Below are 17,393 nucleotides of genomic sequence, written 5' to 3'. Positions count from 1 at the left end.
GTTATAACTTATCACCCTGTTCTTTTTTTCTGTCTGAAAATGATATTCCTGCATGCACACACGCGTGCCACACACGCACGCACGCACGCACGCATGCACGCACGCACGCACGCACGCACACACACACACACACACACACACACACACACACACACACACACACTATTCATTTTGTGTATTGTCAACTGCATCTAAAACCAGTCTTGTTAAATTACAGGTGGCACACAGCAGGGCTGCTACTTGTTCTGTTTTGTTCTATTAGAACTAGCATTGCAAAGATTCTCAATACAAGATGTGCTGTTAATGGTCATGTTGTTGTACCTAGTTCAAAGACAAACTCAATCAAAAAAGCCATCGTTCATTGGAATAATTACCACTTGATGAAACAAATCAGCCTTTAAGACGAAAAAAAGTGTGATGCAGATGACCATAGTTGAAGGAATAACTTAATTTGTATTAGTTATTCCATACTATTTTTTTTTATCTGTTTTTAAAATTGACAATAATGTAAACGTAATGTGAATTAATGCAATAAAAAAAATGCATTTTGCATTTTGTAATATGTTTTTGTATGGATCCCAATAAGATTACCTGATTGCCATGGCATCAGCTAATGGTGATCCTTTTTCAAATAAACAAATACATAATCACACTGACTTCTTGGATGTTGGAGGCAGTGGGTAAAGAGGCAAAAGGTAGGCAGGCACTTTACAGTCCCACGCTAGAATGTGCAGTAGCAATGGTTCTGTCTTCCATGTTCAATGCTATTACTTATTACTACCATTGCTTTTGAGGCCGATCTTCATGCACTCCCTTTGTACTGCCAGTAGTTCTCTTCCCTTCTCTATACAGTACAGTGTCTGGGGGTCTGTTTCGTTTTCATGTGAGACATTCTCAAGCATGCATTATTTCATACAATTTAGTTACATTTAATTCATTCATTTGTGTGATTACTTTGGGTAATTGTGTTCTTACTTTTGGCCCACGTGATATGATCTACATGACACATATAAACAGGAGTTTTTTTTTTCTTTTTTTTTTGTATTTATATTTATTGATTTTTTTTCCCCACACATAACACAATACATACACTCACACCCATTCACTCACCCCCACACACACACCCCCTGCACATGCCCATTAAAAGTCACCTTGTTTACAAAAAAAATGAAGAAAAAAATGAAATAGATTAACAAGGACAGAAGCTAACATGCCAACAGAGGCTACATTACACACAGACAGACAGACAGACATACAGACAGACAGACAGACAGACAGACAGACAGACAGACCAACAGACAGAGACACACGCACAAGCACAAGCACAAGCACAAGCACAAGCACAAGCACGCACACGCGCACACACACACACACACACACACACACACACACACACACACACACACACACACACACACACACACACACACACACACAAACGCATCCTGTGAGAAATTGTGAAATTGTTCTGTAGGCTATTGCTCAATGTGTAATTACAATTTGGGCTAGTTTGGACAGTGTGATTTTTTTTTTCACCAGGAAGTTGATGATCAAATTGCTTGTGTCAGCTTGTGTGATAAAAGAGAGAGTTATACGTCTCTCTTTTATCTGTTTGTAATCAGTTCCCTCCCACAAGATCATAATCATGTGCAGTAGTGCATGCATGGTTTATCAATATAGTGCCAGTCTTGTATAGACATTTAGACAGACACTTATGAAGATATAAGAGCTTCTGAGTATTCACTGATCACAGTTTGAAGAAGACTGTTCTCTTGCTGACATCACTTCAAAAACATTGAAACAGGTATTCTTTTTTATTTATCTAGACACCAATCAACACTTATTATAACATAAATATATCACTTCTCCTAATTAAGGGTTATAAATGTTCATGTGTGAAATGATTCATCAACTGTATTTAGGACCTTATAAATGCAATATGGTGTCTTACTGAGCCATATGCAAGACAACATTCTGACAGTTAAAAAATGGTGTGATAACACAAAACACACACCTTTGTTTTGTTATTATACTTTTTAGGACGATGGAGATTATGACTACAACTGCTGTCTATCACAATAAAACCCTGGATCTGTCTGGTGGAAACAGCTCTTTCTGGGAGGATGAACTCTACAAATCCCTCAAGATCGTGTCCCTCGTCATTTACAGCCTGGTCTTTGTGCTCGGCGTGTTGGGGAACGGTGTTGTCATCTGGGTGACAGGCTTCAAAATGAAGAAAACCATGAACACTGTTTGGTATCTCAACCTCGCCGTGGCCGACTTCCTCGTTGCAGCGTTCCTGCCCCTGACCATCACACAAACAGCTCTTGACTTCCACTGGCCTTTTGGCAAATTCATGTGCAAACTGAACTATACCACCATCCTCACGACCATGTTTGCCAGCGTCTACATTCTGATGGTCATCAGTGTTGACAGATGTGTATGTGTGGTGTGGCCAGTGTGGTCCCGGAACCAACGCAGTGTCAGAAAGGCGTCGTTTGTGAGTCTGGGTGTCTGGGCACTGGCCTTAGTTTTCAGCTCTCCTTACTGGATTTTTAAGGACGCGCAGCCCTCCCTCCGTGATAAGGACATCATTGAGTGCTTTGACGACTATGCACTCACCGATGACTACAGTAAACCCGCAGCGATGCAGTTGTGGACGTTTCGACTTGCGGCCCTGATCACCACTCGCTTCCTCATGGGATTCGTGTTCCCTTTCACCGTCATCGTCTCCTGCTATTCTGTCATCATCTACCGGTTGAGGAGGAATCGCTCTCTGGCTAGCCACTCAGGTCGCCCCTTCAAAATCATAGCAGCTGTTATCACAGCATTCTTCCTATGCTGGGCCCCCTTTCACATCATGGAACAAATTCTGTTGGTGAATCTCCTCAAGGACAGTGAAATGCTGGATAATGTGGCTTACCCGTTTGGTTGCACAACTTGCATTTGGTTACCCGTAGTTGTCAGCCTGGTATTTATCAACAGCTGCCTGAACCCACTGTTATACGTGTTCATGGGTCAGGATTTCAAGGATGTGTTTCGCAGGTCTGTCCTGAAAGTGTTGGAGAAAGCCTTCGCTGAAGAGCTGCCTCAGACCAACACTCCCACAAACCCAGGGACCACCAGACTAGAGGCTGCCTTGTCTGAGGCACAGGTATAGAGTAGAGCCAAACGTGTATTTTCCCTGGATTCCTGGGATTATGAAGAACTGCCCATAGATCATTTCTGCCTAACCCGATTTTTCTTCAAAACACAACTTTCAGTTAGCCTACATATTTTGCTAAAATTATTCCAAAACTCACACAAATCGCTACAAAAATCACACTGTCCAAACTAGCCCAAATTGTAATTACACATTGAGCAATAGCCTACAGAACAATTTCACAATTTCTCACAGGATGCCACTGTTTGTCGCAAAAGCATGTGTGTGTGTGTGTGTGTGTGTGTGTGTGTGTGTGTGTGTGTGCGTGTGCGTGTGCGTGTGCGTGTGCGTGCGCGTGCGTGTGTCTCTGTCTGTTGGTCTGTCTGTCTGTCTGTCTGTCTGTCTGTCTGTCTGTCTGTCTGTCTGTCTGTCTGTCTGTCTGTGTGTAATGTAGCCTCTGTTGGCATGTCAGCTTCTGTCCTTGTTAATCTACATTGAAATGACTCATACTACACTGTTAATTTCCAACACCAGTACACCACAATATCAGAGTCATTGGTGTTGTAGGTTAGGGGGCACTTGGGAGCGTGGTCACTTGGAGAGACTGTCTGAGGTTGGCAGGTATGAGTTATGTACAAATTACCAAGCGGACGATGGAAAAAATGGAAAATTCACATGATGCTATAATATCTCACACCTTTTTGGCTTCAGTACACCCTTTCCTGATGTCTGGATCAAAACACCCCCTTTACCTGACTACATCTTGCTCCATATCACCAATATTTTATATTGTAGATTAATGCCCTACTTTGCCATACTAAAGTATCATAATTATGCAACACATGAATTTCAGTCCTGAAGAGTAGCCATTTTGGACATATGAGGTATATGCTATGAATGAACAATAACCCACCTTTTGAAGAATATATTGAAGAATATTGTCACGGTCCGCACTGCGGAACTTGGACATAGACAGTCTATATTATGTTTCATGATATGTTTCTGATGACTGTCCACATTATACTTTGGACTTATTTTGTTATGTTTGCCATTCAGTATGTTCTGGAGTTATCACCGTCCGCTCCTCAGACTTTGGACATTGACTGTCCTTATTTAGGTTTTGGACTTATTAGGCTGTTCAGTTGTTTTGTTTTGTATTGTCTGACATGTGTCTGCAGTTTCATTACTGTGTCTTGTACTGTTGTGCCTTGTTATTCTGTATCTTATTTTGTAGTATTGTTCCCCTTTTTCCTGTCTGCCATGTTTACTGTTACCTGCCTTGTCACAACCTCTGTATTGCTTGTTTGCCTGTTAGCCTATCCCAGTGTTGATTGTCTGTTAGTGTTCACCTGTGTCTAGTTAGTCCTTGTCTACTTATATGACCCTGTGTGTTGTTCAGTTCCTTGTCAGGTCGTCATTAAGTGTAGGTGTGTTCTGTGTAAGTTTAGGCTACAAGTCATCTGTATTGTATTCACTCACCAGTTGTGGGAAATAAATCTACTGAACTTTGAATCCTGCTGCATAATTACTGCATATTGGGTCCACCCTGACAAATATAACATTACAAACTAGAAGCAGTGCTCTTCCGAGCACAGGTCTCCACCAGGCCATGCGTCCTGGTGGTGCTACTGTATAATAGGCCAATGTAAAAAGGCTGGAATATGTTCTTCACCTTAGACCTTTCATGGCAATCGGACACTGCATGCATGATTTGAGGCATTGTGTTCCAAAAATGTGTTTTACTAAAGTCTACCTGCTGGTGGCGCTATAAAAGGCCAACATGAAAAGGGTAGCATTTGTTCCTTGACATAGTGGGAACATGTGTGGCAAATTTCACGGTAATCGCAAGCTGCGTTGATTTGAAGCATTTTGTTCAAAAAACTGAGCAATCCCGCAAACTTTGGAAGCCAATATTAGCCAATTAGGATGGAATATGAAATATCAGACGGATCGGACTTGATCACATGACTATGGAGATACTGTGTACCGATTTGCATGATTTTTGGATCAAATCTCAAGGAATAATAGGAAAAATTGTGTTTTACATAAGTCGGCCTCCTGGTGGCGCTATAAAAGGCTGATGTGAAAAATGCAGGGAAAGGGTTTTTCCTTGGCCTCTAGGGAGTGCGCTTACAAAGTTTGAAACTGATCGGTGGAGTTATAGATAAAACCACAAATCGGCCTGTTATAGCGCCACCATGAGGCTGCTTTCAAAAATTTGAAGTGGCATTTCTTCTTCGACCTAGTGGGAACGTGTGTGCGCGATTTCATGATAATTGCACTTTGCGTTTGGGATTTGAGGCATTTTGTTCCAAACGGCTCAATCCTACAAACTTTGGAAGCCAATCTTAGCCAATCAGGATGGAATATGAAAAATCGGACAGATCCGTGTCGATCACATGACTGTCGAGATACTGCCTACCGATTTGTAGGATTTTTGGACAAAATCTGTAAGAGTAGTGCACAGAAATATGTCTTGCGAACATCGGCCACTAGGTGGCGCTAGAAAAGGCCCATTTGAAAAAAAAAATCTAGATTGGCATCCAGGGAATGTGTGTGCTCACTTTGGCAGCGACTGGGCCAACGGCGACTGAGATTAGGTGCACACAAACTGCGAGGACGCACGGACGCACGGACGGACGGACGGACGCACGGACGGACGGAGGGGAAAACATACTCTCAGCCTTCGGCTGGTGGAGACAATAAGAAAAGGAGTTGAAAGACTTGAAATTCGAGCATCCTGAGCACATTTACTCTGAACTGTGTTCATGTTTTTCCATTTTCCACTTTCTCTCACGTACCCCTTAGTACCTCTGCATACCCTAGGGGTACAAGTACCCTGATTTGAGAACCACTGATATAGACGCAATGGCCTTGTCAATAAATTGGAAGGCTATACTTTGACCTCCCAATGCATTGAGAACGTGTATCATTGAACAAGCAGTAAGAAATATAAATAGGCCTATAGCATATAGCAAAAATAAAAATGGTTCGGTTGGAGCTTGTATGAAGACAATAATTTTACCCACTTCTTTGCACCTGTAAGTCTATGATGTGACAAAAAAGATGATTCAGATTGTCAACTAAAAAAGTTCTGTGAGGTTAAGGTTAGGTTTAGGTATAGTTTTACTGATGACAAAGGTTTAGGGTCACAGTTTGGTTTAGCCAAAGTTTTACTAAAAGGCCTGGTCAATGTGCTTGGCGAGTGACTCGTGCATGCCGTGAGCATCCAATGTGTTAAAGAAACAAAGGTTTTGATCCTTTCCATTCCATAAGTTTTTTACATGATTAAAATGAATTCCGGGACTTTACTCTGTCAGATTATTTAGTGCAAGAGGCCTTCTGGTTGAGTGACCAAGTTCTGCATTAGCTGTTTGTCACTTCAAATGACCCTCCCAATGAATGCATCTATATCCTTTAACCGAACAACCGATTAATACATATCCTATTTCATCACAAATAGTGTACACATATACTGTAAGTCAGCATTGCAGCAGCATCTTGCAATCTGTGTGCCTGATGTGTGTGGTAATGAACTTACCCCAGTACAGGATACACCACCAGCTATGTACTTTCTTGCTGAAGTTCGTCATTTAATCAACGTCATGTTGTCCTCATTGAGTGATCTTTCTTGTTTGTACATTTCTCTTCTCTCACCTTTTAGCATTAAACACCACACAAATAATATTTAGCATCCGGCATTTAAGCAACACCAAGATGATTATCTAACAGGGTTGAAAGGCTGATATGAAAGCCATGTCCTTTGACAGCATGCATGTGTGTGTGTGTGTGTGTGTGTGTGTGTGTGTGTGTGTGTGTGTGTGTGTGTGTGTGTGCGTGTGCGTGTGCGTGCGCACATGCGAGAGAGAGAGAGAGAGGGAGACCGGATAATACCCAGCATTTATCTTTGAAGTTTCTGATTTAATATTAATACAATTACAGACAGAATTAAATAAAAATAATTATAACATCCACACATACCTGTGCATGACAGTGCATGAAGTTCTGGTAAAAAGAAAATAAGGATACTTGCCCGGCCGTCTCAAAGTGTGCAACAGCCCAACAAGGTGGTAAATTACTTGTAAAAGGCACGTCGAACTGAGGTGAGTAAAATGCAAGCAGTGTCAATAGTAGCATTATTTTAACAATATTGCAGATATGACGTTCAGCTTAACCACTTACTTTAAACCCCTATTCATTATGTTTGTAGCTCTGCGCAAACTCAAGAAGTGAGAGAGTGAATGAACTTTCTCCCAAATAGTTAAGACATCATGCATGCGCACAAGCCGGTGAGCCCGTGTGCACACGGGCCCACCCAGACCTCCTGGAAATGGACATTTTAAGTCCTCAAATTGTGCACTTATACTGTATGTTGGTCTGTCACAGTGGAGTGAGAAAACATCTGCGGACACCCCAAAATACTTTGGGGACCCCTCAGTAGTCTAATAGGACTGCACTTATACCACCTGGTGGCCACTAGGGGGAAAAGTGGCGCTAGTGAGTCATTTAATGCATAAATTAATGATTAAATTAAATTAATTGAATAAATTAATGATTAAATTAAAATATTTTAATTGTTGCATAAATTAATGATTAAATTACATTTATTTAATTAATGTATTCATAATTATATTTTGTGGTTTTATATAGTTTTATATTGTGGTGAGAGATAGAGTGAAGGAGAGAGAGCAGAGTGTGGGTTTGTGAGTGCTTCATGTGCCTGTCTGCATAGTTGAGCAACGTTGCTGTGCAACTTCTGGCCAACTGCCAGGTGATGTGCAACTCCTTACAGCATTATTGAGGGGTTGTCAAAAAGACTGATCTACACAGCTGGGCCTGTGGGGTGGGGTAAGGGATTAAACTTGCATTAAGTGCCTGGGTGCGTGTGTGTATGTAAACAGTTATAACTAATCATCTACAAGCTCACAACATTGCACAGTGACATTGTATGTATTATCTATGTCATATTCAGAGTGGTATTACTTACCAGAAAGTGTTGGACATTGATACGGCGAGAAATGGTACTGCAAGCTGCGAAGGCTTAATTGTTAAATTGTTTAATTTGTGTGTTTGCATGTTAATGATGAGAGAGAGAGCAGAGAGAGAGAGAGAGAGAGAGAGAGAGAGAGAGAGAGGAAGGGAGGGAGGGAGGGAGGGAGGAACGGGTGTCCCTATCAAAAAAGTAGCAGCAGATGGTCTTAGGCTTATCTAATTTTAAAACTGACCCTGCCTCAAATCGTGACTTTGCTTTACTAGTGACATTGCATGACATGGTTGGAGCAATGGTATATTGTAAGTTGTATGTGTAATAGTTATTGTACAACTTCTAGATCATCTGTGTCTGTCCATCTGTTTGCAATATTGCAGCAACTTCTTTTTTCTTTGTTCCAACGTACGTTGTCTGTGTAAACAAAACGTTTAAATGATATGTTACACTAATACAGTCCTTGTGACATCCATTATTACCAAATAATATTACAAAGAATTATAGATTGGCAGCTTGTGGAACTGTATTGGCTCATGACAGGGTCATAGGGATATGTATGGCCACTAGTGGTACTGCAGCTGTGAAATATTTGCATTGTCCATTAATAATTAAATTAGATGCACAGTATGTTAGTTTTTGTAGATTTGTGACTTTTTAACCCCGGGGGCTCCAAGGTAGAAGTTGTGTTATTTGTGGACATAGCTTATATCTATTATTACCATTGGGTGGTTGATATGAAACATTACCATGTCTAAAGGTTGATATACTGTAGATCGGTTATTTCCACATTTTGTATTGCAAGAACATGCATAGTCCTAAAGGGCAGGTGTACTTATCATTATGACCCATGCATCAGATTACATCGAAATTGGTTTCTAACAAAACAATCCAGTCCAGTGTTACATCATTGGGGTGGATAAATGAAATGTTGTACACATTTCCATATTTCTCCTTACTGTTCAGTTATACAACTCATAGGTAAGTCTCATTGGTTGACATACTGGTTTTGCCATCAACACAATTATCTTACACTTTATATTTTGGGGCACCCTGGTCTAATTTCTACACGCTGTGTCCCTACTATTGTTTAGCTTTAACTATGCACCTAATTACCCTTATCTGACCCCCCGCAGACGACACCAAGAGGGTATTCTGCTATCTGTATCTCTTATCACACAAAACAGTAGCTGATTTATTATTTGAAATCGTCTCAGTCCAATCAGTCATTCGATAAAAACAATGTGTTTATACAAAAGATATTTAAAAGGGTAAAATAAATTAAATCAGGTGTAAAGTAGGTGAAATAACTACATATGTTGTACCAAGTGCCCCCAGCTCTGGTTAGTTAATCCTAAACGTCCTCATTTTCACAAGTTTTCTTATCTACACTGCCCAGATGACACCAAGAGGGTACTATGCTATCTTTATCTCTTATCACACTAACATTAGGTAGCCTGTTATTTGAAAGCTTCTCATAACTAATCAATCATTCGATAAAATATAATGTGATCATAGACCATACCATGGTTTTATAGGGTAAAAATAAATAAAATCAACGTTTAAGTAAATGATATAACTACATTTTGTTGGCTAAGTGCTCCCAACTGTGCTTAGTTTATCCTAAACTTCCTCATTTCTTCAACCACCAAGTTTTTCTTATCTATTTCTTCAACCATGATCTATCAGGGGTGGTCACACTTTTGTGACTTTAGAAATTAAAATGAACAGTTCAAAGCAATCTAACTTCCCAAAAACAATGTATCTTAAGGGGTTTGGAATAGTGGCACTAACATTACATAAATGAGAGAGGAATCCAGCTTGTAGATCTGCTATTTTGAGTCCCGATTTGTAGATGGAATATTATAAACCCAAGACTCACAACTTGTAGATCTGCTATTTTGAGAGCATTAGCTTACAGGTCTATTATCTTCACGGGGGGTGTGCTGATATAAAAGTATTATAGGCATGAAAGGTTGCCCATGTTGATTAATATACCGATAATATAGTCTGACTTATCATGTGCGGGGTTTTTTTTTCTTCACTAAACGTATCCATAGTGGTCAGTAGTGGTACTACACATGACAATGTCCTAAATTACAAAGATGACATGGTAGCAGGGATGGATTTGGTATTGTCATAGGAACATGTATGGTCACTAATGGTCACTCAGAAATGGTACTGCAGCTGCGAAATAATATTTGTATTGTCCATTAATAATTACATTTGCTTGTAGCTTGTAGATTTTGTTATTTTGAGTACCAGCTTGTAGATGAGCTATTTTGAACCTATAGGCTAACAGCTTGCAGATGTGTTATTTTGGGGTAATACCTTGACTACCTAATATTTTCACTGGGAGGTGATGTACGTGGGGTTGTCCCTGATGAAAAATATATTGGAATATGGTGTGATTTATTCATGGATTTGTTGGGTTGTGACTAGGGGGATTATTTGTATGGCCACTATAGTGGTACTACACCGCTAGAATAATAACTCTATTTCTCATTAACATTACATAAATGAGAGAGGAATACAGCTTGTAGATCAGCTATTTTCACATTTATTTTTTCATTGTAAGAACATGGGTGGTCACTAGTGTCCACTAGTGGTACTGCAGCTGATGTAAAACAATTGTATTGTTTGTTTGTTTATTTTTTAGCTATTCATGGTCATCTCAGAGAGATGAAAAATAACCTTATACTTAGCATTGTAGCCACTTGAACCCAATCTATGCAAAAACGGCCTATCTACAAAGGTTATCTAAAATACAATGGAGGGGCATTACATGAACAGTTTAACATTTTTAAAGTTTTGTGCCATTTGTCCAATACGCTGAAAACATGTATTAGTAGTAGTATATTATGGGGTTAAAATACTAGGTATTCCTTAAAATATTAAACTAATATTGTGTATAACCTAAAGATTTATCTTTACATACAACACCTTTACATATAGGCTTCCAGGTATGCTTATGCAATGGGAAATTCAAATCCGTCATATGAAATTATGGATTACTAAGTTGACAGATGTATGTGAAATAGCGATATCTGTTGGGGTGAATCACTAACAACAGCATGTGTATTTCTTGTAATTGATGGAATAGGGAGATTATATATTATTTTTTGACAAACTAAATTGAAATGCCATTATATTTACCGTACAACCCTATTATTTTATCCTGTTACTTCCATCCTATATGGTAGATATTCACTAAACGTGTAAGCCTTAGAAACGCCTTAATGGACTTAGTATTTTTAAAGCAAATAATCGTTTCACTCATACAATAGTTTAGTTTTATTTAAAAATAATACTTTGACAGTAGTTGGAAAATAGTGCCATCTAGTGGATATAGTTTTTATACCCTGAACTTTGCAGCCTGAATGACTGATGAGGGAAAATACTCCCCTCTGGAGGATGTAGGGGAAATACCACCCCCTGGAGGATACAGGGGGAATACCAAATCATACTGTACATACATATAATGAACTCGAATGTATGACACCATCCACTCACTCATCACTAAGAATTTCAACTAACACAAAACAGACAAAACTAAATATTACTGCACAAACATCTCTAAGAAAATTTAAACTAATACAAAACAGACAAAAATAACGCTACTAAGAAATTTAAACTAACACAAAAACAGACAAAAACATCACGAATCATCTAGATTACCATAGGTTCCGCAACTATCACTATTGCAGAGTCAGTAGCTTAGGTTACTCGTTGTGCTAAGGTATTGTTAATCTTTGAATTTGTAGATAAAACATATTTCTAGTGCAATCTCTCTCTCCAACACAATTTCACTCATAATTTCTGTTTTCTTTTTTTTTTCCCCTTTTTTTCCCTCTAAGCCATAACAACTAGTAAACATAACTAATACGGCCGTGCTCAGTACACCATTTCATCAAAATCGGTAACCTATTTGGTAATAACTTTATGGTTATGATTCTATAAAATCTAAAAACATTTGTAATTCAACCAAAATATAATTCTGGAGTTTACTAATATTGTACAATGGGTGTTGTACAATCTATTAATACAATTCTTTTTTTTAAGTTGTCTGATTTACACATTATTGTAGTAATTTAGTGTTGAGAATTGTTGTGTGTCACCACATGTGTGGTGAATTGTAACTTGTAATTGTAACAATTGTCTAAATAACTATATGAATATGGGGAATGAATCACTGATTCTGGTAATATTTTACTTTTGTAGTTTATTCTGTTAGATACACTGCATTATTCAAGTCAGTAACATAACATAGATCTTTTCAAGAAAAAGTACACTCTGATTATGTCCCACCAACACCATTCACCATATACTCTAATCCTAATACTATAATTGAGGTCACTAAAATGCTTCAAGTGCTAGGTCTGTTTAAGGACCTGTGCTTTTCCTATGCACATTTCTAATAAAGTACTATTCAATCAATCTAAGGCTAGCTAATATTAGTAATAGTTTTTTGTTCATATAGGGAGTTATGAATCAATATACTGGGTTACATATGATCACACCGAGTGTGTTTCATACTAGGACCTATGCAGGTTACCCGTACTGTTACAGTATGGGATATATGTAGGCCTATTGGTAAAATATTTGCACACAAAACATTACTATATTATGGCTAATGGGATAACATTAATATACTCAGTGATCATTAAATACATTTCCCCTCATTATTACCCATATGAATGAACACCATAGCTATTGAAAATGGTGTAAAATACATGTATATAATTTTGGTTACATTAGAAGTGAGCTAAACTGGCCTATCTAGTGATACAAAAACTAATTTCAAAGCTATTACAGTAAAACCTCCATTTAATTGAACAAAAATACTACCAATACCAAATATTCAGTATATCAGTATATTTTTATTTTGACAAGAAAAACATAAACAAGTATTTACAAGGATAATCATAGTCAATACAACTGACAAAACATTACTATATGTCAAATGACACAGTGGTAACAATATATACACAGAGTTCATTAAATAATTGAACATGATCACCAGTAAAATATACATTATATTCTTCTAAGTAAAATGTACATTATTGAGAAATAATGTTCAGTACTTGGTTCTACAGATGGTTACAAGGATAATCATAGTCAATACAACTGACAAAACATTACTATATGTCAAATGACACAGTGGTAACAATATATACACAGAGTTCATTAAATAATTGAACATGATCACCAGTAAAATATACATTATATTCTTCTAAGTAAAATGTACATTATTGAGAAATAATGTTCAGTACTTGGTTCTACAGATGGTGTGTTACTCCAAAACAAAAACAAAAAAGTATTTACAAGGATAATCATAGTTAATACAACTGACAAAACATTACTATATGGCAAATGGCACAGAGGTAACAAAATATACACAGAGTTCATTAAATAATTGAACATGAACATGGTCACCAGTGAAATATACATTATATTCTTCTCAGTAAAATGTACATTATTGAGAACTATTTTTCAGTACTTGGTTCTACAGATGGTGAGTTCCTCCAAAAAGTAACAAGATTGTTCAGTACATCATGTTTCTTTGAGTTTCCACCCAACACATGTTCGAAATTAATTGTCTCTTCGATCTTTTCTGGAATATCTTCCACCTCCTTCAGTTCGTGTAGAAAGGCTTCACACATCCCTTGAACTCGGGATGGTATGACATCGAATCCCTGAGTTTCCAGCACACTCATGACCCCCAATATGAATCGACCATTCCAAAGTCTTTTGATTAATTCATTAAAATGATTGAATACATAATATCTTGGTAATGGATACAGACATTGATGGTTTGTTTGACTAGGATGATCTGTTTGACAACCGTAGCAGTCTTCTTTCATCTGGTCAATTATTACCACATCCAATAGCTTCGAGACACATACTTTTACAATGTCAAGAAGCATTATATTCCCCAGACAATCAAAAAATGAATTAGATGGTCTGGGTGGTGAAGGCGGTGGTGAGAAGTAGGGTGTAGAATAGCCTACAGGTGATGGTGGAGGAGTACCAGGGACAGGATAGTATTCTTCATTCGTATCAGACATGAAATCCACCCGGGGTTCATATTCTACAGTTTCCTCTGGAAGAGTAGTGGTAGAGTCATGCTTGTCATTGTCAACTTCTTCTCTTCTTTCAGTAGATTCCTCCATGGCTGCTGGTGTAGAGAACTGTACGCACAATACCCTTATATTGTCTATGGGGAATAGGCGTGGTCGAAAGGGAAGGGAGGAACAGTAAGGTGGGCGTATGACCCTAACTAGTTAGCTAATTAGGTCAGTCCATGTTAATCCAACATTAAAAACCTAGATGGCCTAATTGATTGAAATCAAAAGATCATTTCTTTTTCTTCTTTGTTTCTGGCATCATGTTGTTTTCATCTGATTTGACTGTAAGCACATGTTTCCTTTTTAGCTTGTGTTCTACAGGATCACTAGAATTGTCCCAGGGCAATGTCTTTAGAGCAGGAAACATTAATATTACACGTTTTGTATTCATAATATCCAGGAAAATAATGCATGTTGATTCACCCTTGGCCATAATAGCGTCCACAAGTTCAGTGGCGGGGTCTGAGGAGATGCGATACCTATCCAGGGGTGTGATTAGTTTTCGTTCATAGATAAGTGAAATAAGCTTGAAGAGATTGTCAATATTGGACATCAGGATGTTTTGAAGTGTTGTCTTGTTTTTTCTTATATTGTCTTGTGCTCTCCTGACTGTATCACTGCAATCCATGTATCCGGGTTGTCCTTGATGTTGTACTGCATAAGGCAATGCCTTCAATTCAGGTCTAATTGCTATAACTTCATTATTTTGTAACATAGCTATGAACCCATGACAGAATTATTCACCCTTACACATCATTTTGTCCAAAAGCTCAACAGCTGCTGTGTAGGTGGATTGTGTATCCATGAGCTGTGCGTAGCAGACATTGTCAACAAGCTTCGATTGTAAAGCAAAATTGATGAAAGATCGCACATCTGACATGATGATTTCTTGCAGTCGAGACTTGTTTAACCTTAAAATCTCTGTAAATGGCATTCCCTGCTTGAAACGAAATCCTTCCCTCTCTGTTTCAAAAACCATTGCTGGTTGACCGTACCACGGCATTTTTATCAGATCAGGAAACCTGTCTGTAAGTTTTGCATCTTTTAGCAGAGACAGGAACACTTGGCAAATCTTTTCACCCTTGTTCATGATATTATCAATGAGCCTATATGTTGCATCCAAATAAGACATTCGCATGAGGTCACGGTACTCATAAAACACCAGGGGGGTTTCTTCGATTTCGAAAACACATTGGATGGCATATTTGATGTCTGGACACAGTATTTTTCTAATTTCTGAAAGGTTTTTCCGTATCATATCATGTGCTGTTACACAACCGTTGTCAATTCTACATGGATGACTATACCATGGCACGTGCTGCAGATCAGGATATGTTTCTATTGCGCTTGATCCTTGTAGCAAACATAGGAACTCACTGCAAGCAGTTTCGCCATTGGCCATAATTATTTCCAAGAGTCTTTGAACTGTCTCTGAACTGTCTGGGTTATTGTAGACCATATGTTTGAGCTTATTGTAGTCCTCCAGATCCAACAAATGTTCTTCATGTCCAAAAGCCAACTGAAGGAGGTAAAGGACATCATGCCTCAGTATGCATTGAAGTTTTTTAGAGTTTTCTCTGATCAAATATTTTGCTGATCGTTCATATGATAGATTTAGAGCATTACTACCAATGAGGTCTCCTTCCTCTGGATAGGGTGGCGAAAAGTAAGGTTTAGAATAGCATACAGGTGATGGTGATGGTGAATCAGGGGTTGGATAGTATACACCATCCGTATCAGACATGAAATCTGCCCAGGCATCATATTGTATAGTTTTCTCTGGAAGAGTAGCGGTAGAGTCATACTTGCCATTGTCATCAAAATCTGCCATGGCTACTGGTGAAGAGTACATTATGAGAAATACCCTTATATTGTCTATGGGGAATAGGCGTGGTCGAAAGGGAGGGTGTAGAAGTAAGGGGAACCATCTAACGATTGGCTATAATGTGATAGAATGGTAGAAAAAAATGCGATGAGAAAAAAGATATGTTTTTTGATATTTTTATTTTTTATCAAGAGAACATGATACAGCTTTACAGACATGTAACACATAAACACTTATTTTGTGATAATATAATTATCACATAATTATGACATCAACACAACATATGATTTGCTCTCAAATAATTATAATAATAATGTACACAACATAGTGATTCTATGGAATTTTCAGGTGCTTTTATGGAATCAATCCAACAGGGGTTATGGTACATTCAAAACAGAGAAGCCCCATTGAACAGATTAGCTCCAGATGGTTGTGATTTTTTGGAATTTCCAGGTGCTTTTATGGAATCAATCCAACCTGGCTTATGGAACATTGAAAACAGAGTAGTTCCAGAGGGTTTTACATTATTATAGTCGATCCTATCCTGTATTGGTTTGTTGTACATTGGAAACAGAGTAGATCCAGAGGGGTGATTGTGATTAGGTTCATTCAAGAGTTTTTTATCATGCACTAGGGATTGAAAACAGAGTAGTTCCAGAGGGTTTTACATTATTATAGTCGATCCTATCCCACATTGGTTTGTTGTACATTGGAAACAGAGTAGATCCAGAGGGGTGATTGTGATTAGGTTTTTTATCATGCACCAGGGGTATGCGTCTTGGTTCCTTCGTAGACAGGTAGTTGACACGATTTTCACCGTTCAGGCGGTCATTCAGTAGCGTCATCTTGTGAGCCTCTTTTGCTTTGCTGAAAAACCAATTGATTAATTTCAGCACGTCCTGCAGAAGCCACAAATCTCCTGCATGAAAGGCTAAACGGATTGGAAAATACATTTCCTTGTCCATAACAGTCTTTGGTATTTCACAAGTTGGTCCATTTGACTTGAATCTTACCAACAACCATAAATATGATCGTGAACAATCGATAAGGAATGCTTCTCCGCCCGATAAACGAGAAGGCATCGCTTCATCTACTTTCACCATATCCGATGGCTTGATGAAATCATCTTTGGTCCATCTCCCCCAGTGTAGATAATCGGTGAAATCCTTGATAGCTGTCTCAAACCGATCAAATTCAGTTGCGTATACTCTCACACGATGCATCTCAGACCATGATGTTTCCCCATCTTCCTCTGTATACAGATCAACGAATGGAAAAAGGGTGGTAGGCGAAAAATGGCATCGCAATTTACGT

General features: G+C 38.5%; 1 protein-coding gene across 1 annotated transcript; it reads left to right on the top strand.

Moving 5' to 3' along the window:
- Positions 1–2,044: 2,044 nt before the first annotated feature.
- On the top strand, positions 2,045–3,160 carry LOC308292890 (chemerin-like receptor 1; the record flags this gene model as incomplete). The annotated part of the gene is made up of 1 exon (XM_080735313.1): positions 2,045–3,160. One exon carries the CDS (start codon positions 2,045–2,047, stop codon positions 3,158–3,160), a length of 1,116 nt encoding a protein of 371 aa, XP_080591439.1.
- Positions 3,161–17,393: the final 14,233 nt, after the last annotated feature.

Source organism: Nannobrachium achirus (genome assembly GCF_963921795.1).
Source record: "Nannobrachium achirus genome assembly, chromosome: 10".
Lineage (NCBI taxonomy): Eukaryota > Metazoa > Chordata > Actinopteri > Myctophiformes > Myctophidae > Nannobrachium > Nannobrachium achirus.
Note: the sequence above shows the minus strand (reverse complement) of the source record. Positions and strands in the feature narration are given on the sequence as shown.